Here is a 21,044-nt window from a genome sequence, read left to right on the forward strand (position 1 = left end):
TCACTAAGGCCTGAATTTTTGAATTTTGTTTTATTTACTTACTTTGTTTTTTGAGACAAAGTCTCTCTCTATGTAGCCCTGGCTGTCCTGGAACTCAATATGTAGACCAGGCTGGTCTCAGATTTCTATCTAAGGCCTCATACTCATAGGGATCCACCTGTCTCTGATTCCCAAGTGCTGGAATTAAAGGCATGTGTCACCATGCTCAGCCTTATTTAAATGTTTTAAAATTACATTTTATTTTAGAGTTTGTGTATGTGTAAGTGCACTACATCAACTACAGGACATGTGTGGAAGTCACAGGACAAATGGCAGAAGTTACCGTGTGGTTCCCAGACACTGAACTCAGCTTGTCAATCTTGGTAGCACACACCTCTACCCACTGACCCATCTTGCCAGCCCTGAAACATGTTTTTAAACATATTGTTCAGCTGGCTAGCTAGTACTATAAAGTTTACTTTAGGAGAAGCCAGAGATAAACATGAACATTTTATCCAGAAGAGTGAATTCTTAACTGTTTAAGGGTTTTGAAATGTAGGCAAGGGAATTTGAGTTTGTTAAAGGGCTCCTGCTAACATGGCATAAGGTGATGTGTGTCATTATAGGTTACCTATAACTCATCCAGCTGTAGAAGCTACTGACAAATACACTATTGACTTCTGGTCATTTTGTGATGGTGTTTTCACAGCATCAAAGTTTTGTTTTTATTTCTTCAAGCTTTTCTTTAAGGATGTGTGGGTTGAAATATAGAAAGCTAAAAACATTCTATTTTATACTGTTCAAAGGATTAATGCTGTGTCTTTTTTTTTTTTTTTTTGGCAAAGAGCAGTATTTGGTTAATTGTGTTTTTGTTGTTGCTGTGAATAAAGATGTTAATACAAAATAGTTGTTCAGTCAAGTCTCCTGGCACAAAAGCTAAAATTTAAGGTAATTTAAATAGATGTGACACATAATTTTAAAAGATATATACTTGAAATTGGGCAGTTAAGGAGAACTTCCCTGTGGAAATAACATTTACATTAAAAATTACCAATCATACATGGGGACAAAAGAAGAGATTATCAGCAGTCTTCTGGAAGCAGATAAAAGTTGTGAGGATACAAGGTAGGGCAGGAAGAGAGTAAGTGATGAAAGTCACAGGTAGGAGTAGTCAGGGAGAGCTTCAAGTCAGTGCCAGTGGACACAGAGCTGAATTGGAGAGACACATCAGGATGATAAACAGATGAGTGACATCCAGAAGAGCTGGGCCCAACACTCACAGGCTAGTGAAGCAAGGCTGCAGAACAGTGCAATGCCATAAGCTGCCCCTCTCTCATGATCACTGTGGGTATGTTACTGAACCCGCAGGTAGGTGAATGGACTGTAACACACAAAGAGGAGCAAACTGCCAAGGCAATTACCAAGTAGATAAGGGAAACCAGCATTCTAAAGGAGAAACATGCACACAGGATAACATCTGAGGAAATCAGAAGTGCAATGAATTGAGGGGCAAAGAGACGTATGTCTTTGGGTACCAATCTACAAAGGACATTAGAAGGTCTAGCCAGAGAATTTCAAAATATTCTTCCTTTAGATTTGTTAAATATATAAAACATGTCCATACTCTTAACATTGCTGTGTTTATTCATTTTGGGACAAATTCTAATACTGCAAGTGTAGAGAAAGCATACTACACTTAGGAACATCTATCTGTTCTTATACTGTGAGGGCTAACTTCAGCTAACCATGGTAACTGGAGTAAAGTGCAATGTGAGTTAGAAACAGAAGATCTTCCCAAAAAGTTTCCAAAAATACAACACAAAAAGACACAGAAACAAAGCACAAGTTAGGCTCGTAGGACTTAGTGTCGACATGTGACCAGAAGCCTCCTTCGGAAGCCATAAAATAGCAGAACTTAAAGACTAAAGAAGCCGGGCGTTGGTGGCGCACGCCTTTAATCCCAGCACTCGGGAGGCAGAGCCAGGCGGATCTCTGTGAGTTCGAGGCCAGCCTGGGCTACCAAGTGAGCTCCAGGAAAGGCGCAAAGCTACACAGAGAAACCCTGTCTTGAAAGACCAAAAAAAAAAAAAAAAAAAAGAAGACTAAAGAAATGATACAAGAGTTTTCAGAGAAGAATCAAAAGTCTGAGAATTAGATTGACATAAAAATTTTCACCAGCAACAATGGAAGCTAGTTAACAATGGGGTATTATATCTCTTCCTTCCTTCCTTTTCTTTTTTAAAAGCCTATTGCACCCATTATTCCCAGGTGGTTTCCCATCCAAGTATTAACCAGGCTGGGGCCTTGCTTAGCTTCCAAGATAAGATGAGAACAGAGCATTCAAGGTGGCAGAGCCACAGGCCAGAGTTTTATATCCTTAAAGTTCTAAGGAAAAACGAGGCTCATGCAATAGCAAGGATAAAAATGTTTTGGTACATGTAAGGACTCAGACAAACAAACAAACCCACTTATTTAAAAAATTCCTCAAGGAACTGTTCCTGTAATTGTAATGAATCTAAAAAAAAAAAAAAAGGTTTTCTAAAAAATTATGTTGGGTAAAGAAATCTGGAAAATTGATACACCACTGAAAATCATTAAAACATAATGTAAAGAAGCAAAGGACTCTACTGAATGGGTAGAACACATTCACCAAGTGGACATTAGATTGGTCCAAGTTTTTGGCTATTCTAAGTAATACTCGCCTAAACAAGCACTGAAGTCTCTTTGGGCATCTGCTCTCATTTCTTTTGGGGTAGATAACCAAGAACTGAACTGCCACGGAACACTGGTTGATCATTTTGTTTTTCCTTGCCCTCTCATTCAGTTAACTTTTTTTGGGCGGGGGGGGAGGGGGGGGAGATCTACACAGGGTTTCTCTATGTAGCTTTGGAGCCTGTCTTGGAACTCTCTCTGTAGCCTCGAACTCACAAAGATCTGCCTGCCTCTGCCTTCTGAGTGCTGGGATTAAAGATGTGGACCACTACCACCCACCCACAGTTAACTTTTTAAGAACTTGTCAAACTGCTTTCCAAAGTGACTGTACTACTACTACCATATTCCCACTAGAAATGTATGGAGGCTTCTATTCCCCCATAGTCTTACAAACATTTGGTCTTGTCTTACTTATTTATTTTTTGCAAGGATTTACCAACAGCCTTGAACATGATAGGCAAATGTTCTACCATTGAGCTACATCCCTAGTCCTATTATAAACATTCTTGGTGGTGTGAAACAGTATCTCACTGTAGCTTTAATATTCTTTTCATGTGTTTATTAGCCGCCTATGTTTTGTGTTTATTCTTTAATTAAAAAAATTCTGGTTATAAATTTTATCAGATACATGTTTTGAAAGTATTTTCTTTTTAAATTTTTTTCCAGTTTTATTTAATGTGTGGGTATATTTTGCTTGCATGTATGCGTATGTATCTGCTGGCCACAAAGCTCAGAAGAGGGTGCTCAGTCCCTTGCAACTTGAGTTATGGAGGGTTATGAGCCATCAAGTGGGTGCTGGAAATTGAAACTGGGTCCTCTGAAAAAGCAGCAAGTGCTCTTAACCATCTAGTCATCTCTCTAGCCTCTCAAAGTACTTTCTAGTCTCCTGTTTTTATCTTTTCATTATCTCCCCCCCACAACCCCCCCCCTTTTTTTTTTTTGTGAGACAGAGTTTCTCTGTGTAACCTTGGCTGTCCTGGAACTTGCTCTGTAGACCAGGCTGGCCTCAAACACACAAAGATCCATCTGCTTCTGCCTCCCAAGTGCTGAGATTAAAAGCATGCACCACCACTGCCTGGCATCACCTTTTTTTTCTTATTTTCATGTGTATGTAGTGTTTTATGTGTGTATATAGTGTATTTCTGTGTAGGTAAATGTATAGGCTCGTACAGGTGAACACTTGAAGGTGACCTGAGGAAATATAGTGTATTTCCTCAACAGCTCTCCACTTCATTTACCCAGGCAGTGTTTCTCACTGAGTCTGGAGCACACTAGTTCCAGCTAGTCTAGCTAGCTGACTTGCCTCGGGGATCTCCTGTTTTGAATTGTGATGAAGTCAAATTTGTTAATATTTTTCTTTCAGGACTACACTTTTGATATATCTGTAAGAAGTCTTGGCCTCACCCAAGGTCTTAAAGACTTTCCTCGTTAGGACTGGAGAGATGTGTTAGTGGTTAGGAACACAGTATGGCAGCTCACACACTCATAACTCTTATTCCTGAGGATCTGGTGCCCTCTTCCGGCCTCCTTGGACATCAAGCACCAGACATATATGCAAGCAAAATACTCCGCCATACACATGAAATGTTTAAAAAAAAAAAAAAAAAAAAAAAAAAAAAAGAAGACTTTTCTTGTTAATAGAAATACTTAAAACAATTTATTTTCACTAAATACCGCTTTAGTCATATTCTACAACTTTGTTGTTTGACATATTTTCATTATAATTTATATACCTTAAAAGTACTTCTGAATTTCTTTGACCTGTAGGTTACTTAGAGGCATATTAACTTCCAAATACTTGGGGTGTGTGCGCGCGCGCGTGCGCACGTGCGTTTTTCTAGATATATAGTTTTAGTTATGTTATCAGAGAACATTTTGTACAATGTTACCTTTCTGATATGTACTGAAACTTAGTATTTGGTCTATTTAGTAAATGCTCCAATCTGATCGAAAAGATTGTGTATTCTCTTTGTTTTGTGTAATGTGCCATACATGTGAATTTGATCAAGGTGACTGAGTGTAGTGTTTCAAGTTTCTATATTTTTACTGATTTTCGTTTTTGTCTATTTTGACAGTTAATTAGAGAAAAGCATTTAAATATTTAATTTATAATTGTGGATTTGTTTGTCTTAACTCTCTTTCCCAACACACATTTAACAAGCTGTTAACAGGTGTGCACACACTTAGGACATTACCTTTCCCTGTGAAAGCCTTTTTTTATCATTCCAGATTATGTCTACATTTACTTGGGAATAGCTGTTCTGAAGTCTACTATGATTATTGCTCATCTTCACACCATCATCTTTTTCTCTACCCAATTACTTTCAAGTTATCTGTGCTTTTACATTTAAGATGCATATGTTATAGAACATATTTCTCAAGATCTTGTTTGTTAGAACATCTAGTCTGGCAGTTTCCATTAAAATAGCTTCCTTATACTTACTGTAATTATTAATATGGTTGAGTATAAACCACCATTTTGCTGTCTGTTCTAATTTCTGATGCTTTCCCCCTTGACATCTTTAGTTACTTTCTGAATGGGAAGGAGGGGACAGACTTAATATATCCATTTCTTTCTAAGCTTTGGTCATAATATGTAGTCTGTTTTGAGACAGGGTCTCACTATGTAGCCCTGGCTGTCCTGGAACTATGTAGACCAGGCTGGCCTTGAACCCACAGAAATACGATTGCCTCTGCCTCCTGAGTGCTGGAGTTAAAGATGTGTACCACCATACTTGACATTATATAGTCTTAACTCATCACAGTCTACTTAAAATTAATTCTTGTCTTTCTTCTTAAGATGAAAGATAATTTTCTCTATCCCCTTCTATTATGACATTCTTGCCACATATTTCACATTTAGATATGCTATAAATCAGCAGTTACTTCTTGAAACTAATCATTCTACATTTATACACATATCAACCACTTCCTGTGCTCTCCATTCTTCTTATGTATCTCCATTTCCATTTGGTGTTATTTCTCTTCACCTTGGAAGACTCTCCTTTACAATCTCCTACCATGAGGACTGTTCACAATCAATCCCCATCTTTTATTTATTGAAAGGATATTTTCATATTTGATGAAAAATTTTTACTAGGCTATTTCTAAGTTAATTTTTTTTTTCTTTTTCAGTACTTTAAAGATAACATTCCACTGTCTTTGGTTCTGATTGCTTTCTAGGAAAAGCTAATAGTCAAATGTACAGTTGCTCTTCTGTATGCATAGTAATGTATTCTTTGTTCCTGTTTACAAAGTTTTATCTTTGCCTACCATATGCCTATTTCTAAGCACACAGCCTATCTGGGACACACCCCACTGCATTTTTCTCTCTTGACTGTGTTTGCCGTTTCAAGCTGTCAACATTTCACTGTATACTGAAAACAGATTTAATTACTATCCCTAAAACATTTGTATTGGTAACTGATCTCCCTGAGCTATAATTTGTTCATGCTATACATTGTTCTTTTACAGTTATTGCTCCCCATTAGCCTCTCTGAATTTTTCTTCTTACCTAAGTATCTACTCAGTTAAGGATTTCAGGGCAGTTTACACACAATCTGAAGGATCCCTTCTCTTGTTTCCTCAATTTCCAGGCTTTCTGGAAACCTTCAAACTTGATCCTTTGACACCTGAAGCCAAACAGTATGTTTTTGCATGAATTTAGCTATCTTTTTGTAGTGCTTTTGTAGGTGGTCATGACAATAGAAATCTTAGCCAGAATGATTCTTTTCTTACAAGGGTCAAATTCTTCAGTTAGTTGTCTAACATTATGAGAACGTTAGTTTATATTAAATTCTCCATTACTACCAGAACTCTATGTGTGTGTATTTAAAAGATAAGCTCTCATATAACCCAGGTTGGCCTTGAACTCATGACATAGCCAAGTAATTACCTCGAATTTCTGATTCTCTTGCCTCTATTTTCCAAGTGCTGGGATTACAGGTGTGGGCTGCCATTCCAAGTTTATGTCCTGCTGCTGCTGAAACCAGGGCTTTGAGCATGTCAGCTTGAGCAATCTATCAACTGAACTACATCCTCAGTTTTCATTTGTCTATTTATAAAAAGGTAATACCATCCTTTCAGTTGCTTTTGCCCAAATCCTCAAAATGTTTCTGTCTTTTCCTCACTCCTCATATTTAATTCCCAGATTCTCTGAGTACTACCTTTGAAATTGATTCAGAATGGGATTGTTTTTACTATCCCTACTGCTATCAACTGGTCCAAGCCAGTATCTCCTGTGCCTTGGATTATTATAATTAAAAAAAAATTTTGGCTTATTGTCTATCAGTACTAATTGTAAGTTGAGTAAGAACTGGGTTTTAGTATGTCTTCTTCACTACTGTTCTGTCCTTCACCTCTGGCATATAGTAGGTGCCCAGTAAAATATGTTTAGCTGAAAATATTTGCATAATTGAGTTAATGATTTATTTGGTTCTTCAGCTATTAAGAAACACACACACACACACACACACACACACACACACACACACACACCCTGGAGAGCCTCATGTTGGAAAACATGAGCAGGCAAAAGTCCAGTCAACCTAAATGTACTGAGAGTGTATGCTTAGGGAAGCTGTATGTACCAACAGATACTAGGTCTTAAGAACATACAATATCTAAGCAAATCCCACAGAAGTATTTCAAAGATGGGTTTACTACAAATTTCACTAGTAAACTTGGTTAAAACTTCAGAATTCAAAGTAGTGGTTACTAAAGTAACTCAGGCAATAGCATATTTGAAGACCTGATGTTCTTTGAAGAATATTTACTAACTGCTTTTATGTTAGTAACGTAATTGTTAGCACTAAAAATCTTAGAGAGCAGGGGAAGAGAGATGAAATGTAATGGCCAGTGTGCTAGATGTTCCTATTAAATAGGCAGCTAAGTGGCTAGAGACCTAAAATGACGTCAATGAAGAGTTGATACTTGATCTGAGGCTTACAGGACATCAGATCATAGACCTGAAGAAGGAAAGATTTCTATGTAGTATGTACAGAACCATGGACATTAAAGAAACCATAAGAGCTAGTCTGGTGAAGTCCCATAATGAATGCAAGATGAGGCTGTATGCGACATGAAGAAGCTGGAATATCAGCAGCTCACTTGACTCCATCACATCAAAAAAGGCAATGATGAGATTATAGTAATTTAAACTGTACAAAGCAAACACAAGAACACAAAAAGCACAGCAGTCTAAGATGTTTAACTGGAAAAAATAGCAACACCCACTCTCAGGGACTCTGAAAATGCAGTAACTAGGACACTATATATAATTAACATTACCAATGATCATCCCAAGTCAACCAGAAAATGTTAACTTATGTTCAATGAATTCTTTTTTAGAAGGCAGGAAAGCATGTAATACACTTTGGAAAAATCTATCAAAACAGTTAAAACAACAATCATGAATGCTTAGAACTGCATGCTTTGGTATACAATCTCACAATCTCATTTGTGTATTTCCTCCAACACAAAAACAACAAAGCTCCAATATATCCATTCTCATGGTTCCAATATTCTATGAAGTCTATCCCTTTACCATTAGTGGACAGAACAAAGGCTAAACCTGACAACTGTAGGTGTACGTTGGGCTTACGAGGTCCATGAAATTCATATGCAAATTCCATGTCTATGTGTATATACGTGGGATTCTCAGAAGAAAGGCACCATGATACCATCTGACTTAAAGGATGTTATAACAAGCAGACTTTGGAATACTGGCTTGGACTAGACAGTGCTTTGAGGAAGAAATAACTTGTTTATTCACAGAAAATGACTTATACCTCATGTTTTATTTTATTGCACTATTATTATTATTCCTGGTTTTTGTTTGTTTGTTTGAGACAGAATCTCTCCATATGTAACCCTGGCTGTCCTAGAACTCACTATGCATAGACCAGGCTAGCTTTGAATCCTGCCTCTGCCAGGATTAAAGGAACACCACCATGCCTGGCTTACTAGTACTATTAATATAAACATGATGAACAACAATGCTATACCACAGCTGAGAATATTTATTTACTTGGTTTTTCAGACAGGGTTTCTCCATGTAATAGTCCTGGCTGTCCTGGAACTCAGTTTGTAGACCAGGCTGGCCTCAAACTCACCGAGATCCTCCTGCCTCTGCCTCTCAAATGCTGGGATTAAAGCCCTGTGCCACCAGCCTGGCAGGTGAATATAAAATTCAGTATAAGGCAGAATTCTGAAATATTTGAAGTCAGCTTTAAAAACACTTTGGAGCCGGGCGGTGGTGGCGCACGCCTTTAATCCCAGCACTCGGGAGGCAGAGGCAGGCAGATCTCTGTGAGTTCGAGGCCAGCCTGGGCTACCAAGTGAGTTCCAGGAAAGGCGCAAAGCTACACAGAGAAACCCTGTCTCGAAAAAACAAACAAACAAACAAACAAACAAACAAAAAACACTTTGGAAAGGTAAGCTTACTGATCTTTAGCTACATATTTATGTACTATAACAAGCTATCTGGGTGCCTAAAATGCAATACATTCTAAAAAATTTCTTACTAATATACTTGGATATATAATATATATGTATATATGTGGATATTCATTCATTCTGGTTAAGTTGCTCATATGTGTGTGTGTATACAAAAATAATTCTCTTAGCTGATACAGCAGTGCATACCAGTAGTACCCGACATTTGGGAGGCTGATGCAAGACCCCACCTCTTTAAAAATCTCTCTCCCCAATCATTCTACTACTCACTAATCTCCAGTGAAGCACTCAATATTCTCTTAAAGTATCCTATGTCAGATGTTTATGTCATCAATGTGGAATTTATAGGAGACACTCTTAGTAAGTATTTACTGATCAGATGTGATGGGACTTCAAACCCCCCCTGAACACCTTGACATGCTGAATGTTTGTGATTGTTAGTTACTCTGTTAACCCTGTACCTTTCTGCTTTTATTGCTATGCTGTTTTACTTACCAAGTCCAGTTCTTTTATGTTATAGTTTTAGCACATCCCACACAACGTGATAAAATAAACACTCCAGTTTAGTTGTGTCACCGTGAGAAACTCTGCACCGTTCACTGTGCAATGATTTACTTACTGCAGCACCAAGGACTAGAAGAGTAAAGCCACAATAAAGCACAAACACAACTCTACCTGGCTGTTTGTGGTAGGTGAGCTCTCTGCTTGTCAAGCAGAACCACCGTTTCTTGAAATTCTTTTTTCCAATACGGGTTCTTCCTTGAGCCCTTTTGTACATCTCACTGCCAACATAACAGACATAAAATAAACATTTAGTCTTAAAGATTAAAACTGTCCACCTGAAACAAAGAACTGACCCTTACTGTTAGAGGACATTGGTAGTCATGTATGATTATTAGTGTACATCAGTGACTTCTGCTGATGACTCATGTATTTTACTTAGGTCAGACTGAGGAAATAGTCTTTAATTAATGTAGGGTAGTTTTAGTTTTACTTTTAGGTATGGTGTTTAGCCCACATGATGTCTATGCACATGTGTGCAGTACCTGGGGAGGTCAGAAGGCATCAGATCTCCCGGAATTGGAGTTACAGACAGTTGTGAGCTATTGTGTGGGTGCTGGGAATTGAACCCAGGTCCTCTACAAAAGCAGCCAATGCTCTTAATCACTGAGCCATCTCTCTAGCCCCTAAGTAATGTATTTTTAAAACTGTGCTATACAGAATAAAAAGGGTCCAGATAAGTCATTTTCATCCCATTAATGCCTAGTAATAACCAGCTGACCAGAGCTATCTCTCAAGTGCAGAACCCTGGGACTGTGCAGTCAGTGAGTGCTGCCCTATGACATGGAGCTGACAGGTAGAGACAGTGATTTACCTGAGTGAAGAAGCTTAGGAAGTTCTGGAACAGAAATGAAAACTCATGTTTCTTCACTCTCAGACCCATGTTTTGTACTTACTGTCTACAGTGAAATATAACTTAATGTCTCATTTAATAAATTACCCTTCTTTCAGATGCACAGGCTCACTCGTGCCGCTGGACTCTTTAGTTCCAGTAGACGAAATTTCATCTAAGAACTAAATGGGGAGATGGGAAAGTATTACAGTATGTGAATAAATAAGGTATTTCATAAAAAATTGTCTCATCTTACACGTCATTGATTATATTAGGAAATTCTTCATTATTAAAGAGTATATATAATGCAGGTTGAGAATCTCTTTTATACAAAATGCTCAGGGCCAAAGTGCTTTAGATTTAGGGTTCTGAAATATTTGCATATATGGTAAGATATCTTGGAGACTGGACTCATGTCTAAACAAAATTCATATACATAACCTAAAGGTAGTTTTTTTGTTTTTTTTTTTTTTGAGACAGAGTTTCTCTGTAGAGCTTTGGAGCTCACTCTGTAGTTCAGGCTGGCCTCGAAATAACAGAGATCCACCTGCCTCTGCCTCCTGAGTGCTGGGATTAAAGGCATGTGCCACCACCGCCCAGCCTAACGGTAGTTTTATACAGTATTTTTACTAAACCTGCACTTTGTGACCTATCACATGAGGTCGTGTGGAATTTTCCATTGCGACATCATATCCATTCAAGGAGTTTTGGATATTCCAGTATTTCAGATTTTAGAGCATCTTGGATTAAAGAGGCTCATTCTACAGTTATCTATAAAATAATATAGAAAGTTCTTAACTTACAAATGAAAGGTATTTTTAAAAGTTTATTCTTAACTTACAATTCTAAATGGATTTCCCTATAGAAATAACTCTGGGTCACTTCCTGTTTCTAGCCATTGACATTACAAATGTTCTTGAGCCACATTCTTATATTCTGCATAGGAAGTTTGTAAATACTCATTTGATTTCAGGTTGTCTCATTTGTCAGGTCATCAGTTATATATAATAGAAATCAGCAAGTTTCCTATGAATAGCCAGCAAATGGTAGGCTTTGTTGGTTACACAAGACTTCTACTATGTTTTATTTCATAACTCTGTTTCTTATAAAAACAGACTGCAGGTCAAATTTGGCTCATTCCATAGTCTGGTGTTACCTGACCTATCAGAAAGGTTCATAGCCCTGCATGTAAAAATCTCTGGAACCAGCAGTCTTCAGAATTCAGTTTTTCAGAACTTCAAGTAATAATGGGAGCAGACTATATGAACTAGCTCTTTTGGTAATATGCAACAATCACACACATTAGTGTTTGTTTGTCACAATGCAAAATACTCTGTGTATTTGTCCTGACCGTGGGCCAGGCAGGAAAACTCTAACAACAAATCTAGAGACAGAAAGACACACAGACAAACACATGTGTGGGGACACACACACACACTTTAAGATCTTAGAGCAAGCCGGGCAGTGGTGGCTCACGCCTTTAATCCCAGCACTCGGGAGGCAGAGGCAGGCGGATCTCTGTGAGTTCGAGGCCAGCCTGGTCTCCAAAGCGAGTTCCAGGAAAGGCGCAAAGCTACACAGAGAAACCCTGTCTCGAAAAACCAAAAAAAAAAAAAAAAAAAAAAAAAAAAAAAACTTAGGGCAAATTATCTTATGCTACCTCAGATCTACAGATATAAATGAGATCGTAAATGTACTACGATGAGAATCTATCTGAATGTGAGAGATAGTAAATGTACTCCGGTGAGAATCTATACTATGGTGAGAATCTATCTGAATGTGTGTAGGTGACTCAGAGGCAGATTAGAAACACACTTAAGGCTGGGCGGTGGTGGTACACGCCTTTAATCCGAGCACTCAGGAGGCAGAGGCAGTCAGATCTCTGTGAGTTTGAGGCCAGCCTGGGCTACAGAGTGAGTTCCAGGAAAGGTGCAAAACTACACAGAGAAACCCTGTCTCGAAAAACAAAAACAAACAAATAAACAAACAAAACAAAAACAAAAACCCCACACACTCTTGCACTCTTAAACGCACTTCCCCCTGGTATTATCAACTGATAACTGGTATTATCAATTAGCACATTCTGATTATATAAGGGGCGGAGAACAGATATCACCATAGCCTAGGTTATTAGATGTAGAAAAATAACTCAAACACAAAAGCTAGCATATCATAATCTTGTTAAGTCTAACTCTACTGTCCCCCAAATGCTTCAACAATGTCCCCGAAATAAAAATGTTATTTTAAAAAATTTTCAAGAGCCTTCAATAATCGCTTAAAAAAGTTTTAGGTGAATTTACATTATTCTAGAGAAAAAAGGAAAAGTCTAGGCTCAGCACAGTGGTGCACAGCTTTAATCCCAGCATTTACGAGGTAGAGGCAAATAGTTATCTCAGAGTTTGAGGCCAGCCTGGTCTATATAGTAAGTTCCAGGATAGTCAGAGCTATATAGTGAGACTCTGTCTTGAAAAAAACAAAACAAAAACCTATCTGGTACCAGAATTTTTCCTTATGGAGTTCCTGTGAAAGTATTTTAAAAGTCCAAACACATACTTTAGTAAAACATGTTCTTGGCCATCAACTGCAAATAATACTATAACAACTGAACAGGCTAAAGACTGTACTTGCTAATTTGGTTCACTGAGTTAGGATTGTGATAATGAAGACACTGTACTTTCTTCAAGTTTAGTTTAGATATATTAAATAATGTTTCTTTCTAAGTTTTCCAGATTTATAATACTGTATTTTATATGGATGATTAAGGAGTCAAGGGCCAAGAAATTAAAGGCTTAAAAATTACTCTCAGTTTCTAATCACATACCTTTTTACACGTTGAAGGCCTTATTTACCTTCTATATTACCATGCTATATACTTCAGGCATTTGTAAATTTTCATTTCTAGTTGCTTTCCTCCAATTGCTAACATAAACATTCACTAAATCACTGAAAACACTACTTTACATTTTTATTATTTTGTGTGGATGTATGTGGGTATATGTGTGTGTCACAACATGCATATGGAAGTGAGAGGACAAATTGTGGGAGTTGGGTCCCTCCTTCCAACCATGTGGCTCCCAGAGATCAACCCCAGGTCATCAGGCTCCACAACAGGTGCCTTTGCCTGCTGAGTCATCCTGCTGGCCCATTTTGTCTCATTATGGCAACTGAGCACTCACCCATTCCACTCCACAACAAGTACTGTTAGGCTTGACTCCTAGACCAAAGGTCTCAACAAGAGGTAATTCTGTCCTCTGGAGGACATCTAGCAATAGCTAAAAGTATTTCTGGTCTTCAAAACTGGGGATATGTTACTGGTATTTAATTCAGGGATATTGCTAAATATCCTACAATTTAAAGGCTAGCTCTTAAAATCAAGAACTACCCAGCCCCAAATGTTAATAGTGCTGCAGTTGAGAAACCTCCTAGAAATCTGTTTTTCTATAGCTACAACACCAATGGCAACAGCAGACATTGTTAAGACTTGCTTATCTCACAGCTTTAAAGATAGACTTCTTGATTGACAGTTTAAACATATATATATATATATATATATATATATATATATATATATATATACTAAATTGGAGATTGGAAGAATGAGATGTTAATTTACTTATGCTAGATGACAAGAAAGTTTCCTATTTCCAAAATAAAACAACCATACCTTTTTCACGTCTGTAAAATATCTCTCCTCTTGAAACATTTTGAGAAATTCACACATGACTGATTTTTTGGACCGAGACTATGAAAAAACAAACACAGGATTTGTATATGTTAAATACACACAGCTTCTTAACTGTTAGTCGTGAGCCCACCAGGGGTCACGACATGTGTCAGCAGAGTTTCTGAAAGCACAGCCGTAAGAACTAATTCAAAACCTAATGTGCCATGACTCCGAGCTGTTTTCGGCAGTGTCCCCCATGCTGCACGGTACTGCGTCACTACAGCTTTACTTCTGCTCACGCCACGGTCATGCTTTGCACCATGCACGCTAACACATCACACACCACTAACCACTGCTGTCTGGAGACCTCAGCACACAGCTCTGGGCTACTGTAGATCAGGAACTGAGCTATTTTTACTAGATAGGAAAGCTTTTGCTCTAACAGAAATATAATGGTTTAATTACAGAAAACAAAGACTCAAAATCTTTTCCCACTTCATCAGTCAGCCTGTATTAAATTAGTAGTTTTGGATTTTGTTATATTAGAATGCTTAGCTGCTTAAGTTGCTGACTTAAGTTTCACTAAACAAACAAACTACAAATAAATTCCAAAACCAAACAAAACTCCAACAAACATTAAGTAAACTATGGCTTGAGATAAGGGCAGAATTTCCAACAATTTTTAAAATGGCCTTAAATATACTTCTGCCAGTGTGTTTATGTAACACGCTTTTTTTCTTCTTTCTTTAAATGTATGAAAGTTCTATCTGTATGTATGACTTTACGCCAGAAGAGGGCATCAGATCTCATTACAGATGGTTGTGAGCCACCATGTGGTTGCTGGGAAGTGAACTCAGGATCTCTGGAAGAGCAGCCAGTGCTCTTCTTGACTGCTGAGCCATCTTTCTAGCTTCCTATAATATACTTCTGTACTATACGTTTATGCAAACTGAATGATCATAAAATCAAAATATGATCAACTTTGAAAAATTATATCCTACAGTATCACATACTCAACTAATATTTATTTACAGGAAAATAAACAAGTATATTTATCTCATTAGCATGTAAATATGTTTTTTGTCTTTAATAAATGGTAAGATTTTATATATATGAAGAATTGGTCTAAAATATTTTTGACCAATATACAATATAAATACATATCAAAACACATTGTATATATAAATTTGCATAATTATTATGACAAAAAATGAAAATTTGATACAGATTTTGAAAATGTACTTATAAGTGAGTGAACAGGGTTTAATTAGCATACAAAGTAAAAAGCCATCATTATTCAAAGGTCTGAAAGGACAAGTAAGAAATGGAAATCCACTTGACAAGAGCTACCTTTAGTGACCAAACAGCCCACACATAGTCAGGTGGCATGACAGCCATTTCCTTTGGGCCGGGGTGGGGGTGGGGATGGGGTGGGGGTAAGGCCTGGTGTAGGCTCCGGTGCTGTAAATTGGATTCAACTCTATGTGTATGTAACTCAGATTCAACTCCCATTAAAAAAAAGAGAATTTTCTATTAGGAAAACATGTTTTTAAATAGCAACCACGTTGCTCTCCTCCATCTTGACTAATGACCTCATCAAGATGTAAGCAGCCACCTGGCTGGCAACCATCTTTACTAAGGTTAAAGAGTACATGCCACGTGACTTAACCACCTGATCTTAAGAAGACCATGTGGAGCCAGGTGGTGGTGGTAGCGGCGGCGAACAGCACTCGGTGTTGGGATTCCTGGCCACTCCCCCAGCTGCATGACAGCACATGCACAGTTCAGTAGCCAAGTAAGGGGCCTCACGTCCTATGAAATCCGTGCACTGCGTGATCGTGTAATTTGTGCTGAGCATGATAATGTAATCTGCACATGCATGCGTAGCTCCGTAAGCCCATATGTGCATGTGCAGGGGAATCCATAAGAAGTGGGACACAGACACCTCCCCTCCCTCTCCTTCTCCTCCCCACACACACACAGCCTTACCCACCTCACCAGACCCCCTCCACTTAATTGTACTTTCAGGGGTACCTAATGGGAAGAGTTTCCAGCTAAGGTAGGAGCTTTCATTTCATTGTTCCCTCCATGTGCCTCACTCCAGACCGTTCAGCAGTGCTTCTCCTTCTCATCTGCAGTGACACAGACAGGGCCCTGCTCTCTCTCAAGTTCCAGAGGACACCAGGATCCACTGCCTTGTCCCCAATTCCAGAAGAATGAGGTCTCGCCCACAAGCTTTTCTCTTCCTGGTTCCCTCTTCTAATTAACTACTCAGCTAATTGTTACAGGATCACCAGAAACCAGCTTGAATCCATCTGGTCTCATATGCTTAGCATCTGCTTCAGATAAGTACAACCCAAATTTTCCAGGTCTCGGAACCCCACCAAAGGAAAAAAAAAATAAGAAAAAATAATTCTTTTTTCTAAGCTTTTCTCTGCCTCACCAGCACTCTCTCAGACTCAAGCAGCCGGAGTCCCAAGCCAGAAAGATGGACAGCTCCAAGGCAGCAGATGGCAGCCCACCATCCCAAGACACCTGGCTACCCTGGAAGCTCCCTTCCTTAACCCCCCCTCCCCGGGTTAACTGACACCCACCGAGTCAGCTGGAAGCAGTTTTGGGAGACACAGCGCCCCTATTCCTGCTCACCTGCCTTTTTTATAATAAGCAAAAAGTCTGGAATGTTGGGATTCCTGGCCATTCCCCCAGCTGCATGACCACACGAGTTCAGTAGCCAAACAAAGGGCCTTAGGTCCTATGTAATCTGTGCACTGAGTGATTGTGTGATTTGTGCTCAGCGTGATCACGTAATCTGCACATGCATGTGTAGCTCCGTAAGCCCATATGTGCATGTGCAGGGGAATCCATAAGAAGTGGGACACAGACACCTCCCCTCCCTCTTCTCCTTCTCCTCCCCACACACTCTCTCTCTCTCTTCACGTGTCTTCCACAGGCCTGGTCATGCTCTCTTCTGTTCCTCCCTTCTAATAAAACTCTGCTCTGATAATGGGTTTTGTTGTGCCTTGTGACCTTTCCTCGAAGAGTAAAAGCGCCACATTAAAAACAACTCTGGAGGCAGAGTCAGGCAGATCTCTGTGAGTTCGAGGCCGGCCTGGTCTACAGCTTGAGATCCAGGACAGGTACCAAAACTACACAGAGAAACTCTGTCTCAAAAAACCAAAAAAAAAAAACAAAAAAAAACCAGTCAACAACTGTAAAATTTCCCAGTTTTACTGAGCTTTCTTGAGAGGTCCACATTTCCCCCATTTTACAACTAGATCTAGGTTTCAGTTTTTTTTTGGTTTTTTTTTTTTTGGTTTTTCGAGACAGGGTTTCTCTGTGTAGCTTTGCGCCTTTCCTGGAGCTCACTTGGTAGCCCAGGCTGGCCTCGAACTCACAGAGATCCACCTGGCTCTGCCTCCCGAGTGCTGGGATTAAAGGCATGTGCCACCACCGCCCCGGCCCAGTTTTTTTTAAGAGCAAACATGTTTCGGTTTCTTAAACAAAGGGCTATTAATCAAAGAACCCTGACAACAGGAATGAGAGAAAACATGTACAAGGCTTGTTCAGCCCTGTAGTATTACAAGACAGTGGCCAAAAAAAGAACAGTTTCTGTAACCCCTGAAATGAGCCCAGACTTGCCCAAATATGTCCAAAGATAAAACAACTAGAAACTCAGCCTATCAAAAACATACTAATATAACTGCTGCCTGCTTAACCGATTATGTTTGAGATGACCTAACTGTTTCTGAAATCCCCTAACCGTACCTAAAGGAGCCTGCACGCCCTCTCAGGGTTGTCGCCATTTTGTGCAGGTGAACGACCTTGTATACGCTGGTAAATAAATGCCCTTTGCTCTTGCATACCATCTGAGTCTGAGATCTTCCTTCAGCGTTTTCTTGGACTCTTACACGGTTCATTATTATATCTTCTTTTTAGACTAAGGAAGCCACAACAAGTCTCCAAAATGTTTTGGGATTGGTATGGATTTTTATATGATAGTAAAAAATTTAAGGTTAGATTTGCTACAACATACTATATATGTGATTCAATTCTGGTTTAGACTACACTGCATACTGTAATAAAATTTTAAAGTTCTAAAGGTCTACTCAGATTAGCAAAAGCTGATTTAAGATGTATTCTAATTACTTGTGTCTTTGCTAACTGTTCAACACTAAGCTTCTAGAAAATTTAGATAAATAACATGTTTGATAAATAAGGTAAATTTGCCTAATAAGATTTATACATTCTTATGGTAATAGATCTTCTATACCTGGATAACAGGTTTCTCTGCTGACACTGTAAGTCAGATCAAGCCAAACTGATAAAGTAAAGAACAGTTTTATCTGAGCAAAACAGCTCCCTGGGGAGTCCTCCAGCTCCAGAGATCGAGGCCAGAGAAGTTACCTGAACTAAAACAGGGAGGTCATATAGCCTGTAGGAGAGGGGTGATGACGTGTCTGCCACAAGCTGGATTTGTGCCCAAGTATGGTCAAAAACGGAATGCTTTAGGTGGGGACTTGAGCTGCTAACAACTTCAAGGGAGGAGCTGGAACAGCCACTAAGAATTTGGAACTGGGCGTTTTGGTGCCTTTTCTGTGTTGGTGATTCTCTGAGAGGGTGGGGTGGGGCTGGGAGAAGAGAAAGAGAGAGAGAGAAAGAGGGGGGGACTGGAAGGGGGAGGAGGGAGGGAAGAGAAAAGAGAGATGGGGCTTCTCAGACTATGCAGGAGCAAGTTGGAGGTTCCAACTGAACAGTGTACTCAGTTCATAGTAGTATTTGTCTAGCTTCTTTGTCTTTGCTCACTTTGTTAAACTTTAGCTATTTGGATAAACTGAGTCATACAAGTGTCTGTACTACTCTATAATGGTGCACTATAAAAGCAAAGTTTACTGCATTTATGGTTTGTTTTGATGATAAAGGATCTTCAATTAAAATTTCAACTCAAATTTTAAGGCTCAAACTTAACAGGGATAAGACTGTAAAAATCAAGCCGGGCGTTGGTGGCACACGCCTTTAATCCCAGCACTCTGGAGGCAGAGCCAGGCGGATCTCTGTGAGTTCGAGGCCAGCCTGGGCTACCAAGTGAGCTCCAGGAAAGGCGCAAAGCTACACAGATAAACCCTGTCTCGAAAAACCAAAAAAAAAAAAAAGACTGTAAAAATCTTAATCTTATAAAAGCTACTGACTTATTTATTGTAAACTGTTACAGATAATTAAGACATTCAAGTTCATATTCAGTCACCTTATAAATGACCAAATACTTTAATGTGTCAAAACTATAGTCATGCTAAGTACTAATGTAATTAACTACAGGAATAAACTTTATTAAGTCTCCTATATATGTTTTCAAAGTTAAACCTAAAACAAGTTAACTAAAAACAAGCAACATTTGTTTAGTCTAGATACACTTAATAGACAATGGCCCTCAAAACTTTTCAGAGATCTGTTGAATATGGCATTTAAGGTGTTTAATGGAAGGGAGGAGCAGGAAAAATAGTAAAAAGCTTCCAGTCATATAGAGAAGTGCCCTGGCAGCAGCCCTAAGATCTCCTCCAAAGAAGATGATAGAGCACAGAAGAACTCCACCTGGAGCTTGCTTTCAATGTGGCAAAACTGGCCGGGCGGTGGCGGCACACGCCTTTAATCCCAGCACTCAAGAGCCAGGCGGATCTCTGTGAGTCCGAGGCCAGCCTGGGCTACCAAGTGAGTTCCAGGAAAGGCACAAAGCTACACAGAGAAACCCTGTCTCGAAAAACCAAAAAGTGGCAAAGCTGGCCACAGGGTGAAAAACTACCCTTCACCATTCCCGCTGCCAGACCCCTGTGTCCAACAATGGATGCTGGAGAGTTGACTGTCCTGCTTGCCTAGACAAGCTAGGCCAGTCGCCCAAATTCCTCCTCCATAGGAAAGTCTGCTAGATCTTCTGGGCCTGGAAGCCTAAGACTGACACTACCCTGGGACCTCTGCCCGCAGCGGAATCAAGATTACCACGGAGGAACCTAGGGTGATTGTCCAGGTAGCCAGCAAGTCTCTGTCATGTTTAATAACTTTGGGAACTGCTTGTACTTCCTGCTTAATCTGGTGAAATTTATCCTTCTCAAACCTGATGGTGTTTGTCAGTTTAGCAGCAGCAACCAAGGCTTCAGCTGCCTTCTCAGTTCTCTTTATATGTGAAAATCAGGCCTCAGGCCTCACTTTCCTAGAGCTACTATTAGGTCTAGACACAGTTTACCTTGCTACCAGACTCTGAAAAGAGACAAGCTCACAAAACAGATTTCAATATAACTTTTTACTATTCCTTCATTTAAAGGAACTTGCTTTACTATGACTGTTCTGTTCTCAGTAATCAACCACCTATGTCTCATGGTAAATGACTGGATAGAAAAAAAGTGTAGAGTTTATATAAGAAGATATGGAAGCTAAAGTAAGTTGTAAGGGTCTAAAAAAGTGTTTTAAGATATGTAAATGCAAGTTATAAAGGTCTAAAAGTGTTTTAAGGTGTGTAAATTCAATTTATAAAGGTGTAGAAAGTGACTTAAGGTATATGTAAAAATGAAAAATGTTTCAGATTTCTATATGTGAAAATAAAAACTTTCAGATTTCTTTCCCTCTCTATGCTATTGTTATATTAAGACTTCAAAAATTCAGAGTTTAACATTAACCAATGGAGTTCTGATAAGCTATTAATCTAACTCTGGTAAGCACTGACAACTATTATCATAGTCACAAGCTGAAGATTTTAAATTTGTTTTGGTTGTTTTCTAAGTATAGACTTACAAGTGCTCAGCGTGCTAAAAACTGAGAGAACTGAACAGACGCCCTAACAGGCTGTTCAATTTT

General features: G+C 39.0%; 1 protein-coding gene across 2 annotated transcripts in view; it reads right to left on the reverse strand.

The window, feature by feature from the left end:
* Positions 1 to 21,044, reverse strand: part of Rasa2 (RAS p21 protein activator 2) — a 112,624-nt gene that overhangs the window by 7,551 nt on the left and 84,029 nt on the right. For both annotated transcript variants that reach the window (XM_028866033.2, XM_028866034.2), the window contains exons 17-19: positions 14,205 to 14,282; positions 10,649 to 10,722; positions 9,823 to 9,929 (exon numbers count right to left, since the gene is read on the reverse strand). In XM_028866033.2, coding sequence (XP_028721866.1) covers positions 9,823 to 9,929; positions 10,649 to 10,722; positions 14,205 to 14,282 — 259 coding nt within the window. The remainder of the gene's footprint in view (positions 1 to 9,822; positions 9,930 to 10,648; positions 10,723 to 14,204; positions 14,283 to 21,044) is intronic.

The sequence above is a fragment of the Peromyscus leucopus genome, chromosome 7 (genome assembly GCF_004664715.2).
Source record: "Peromyscus leucopus breed LL Stock chromosome 7, UCI_PerLeu_2.1, whole genome shotgun sequence".
NCBI classification, from domain to species: domain Eukaryota; kingdom Metazoa; phylum Chordata; class Mammalia; order Rodentia; family Cricetidae; genus Peromyscus; species Peromyscus leucopus.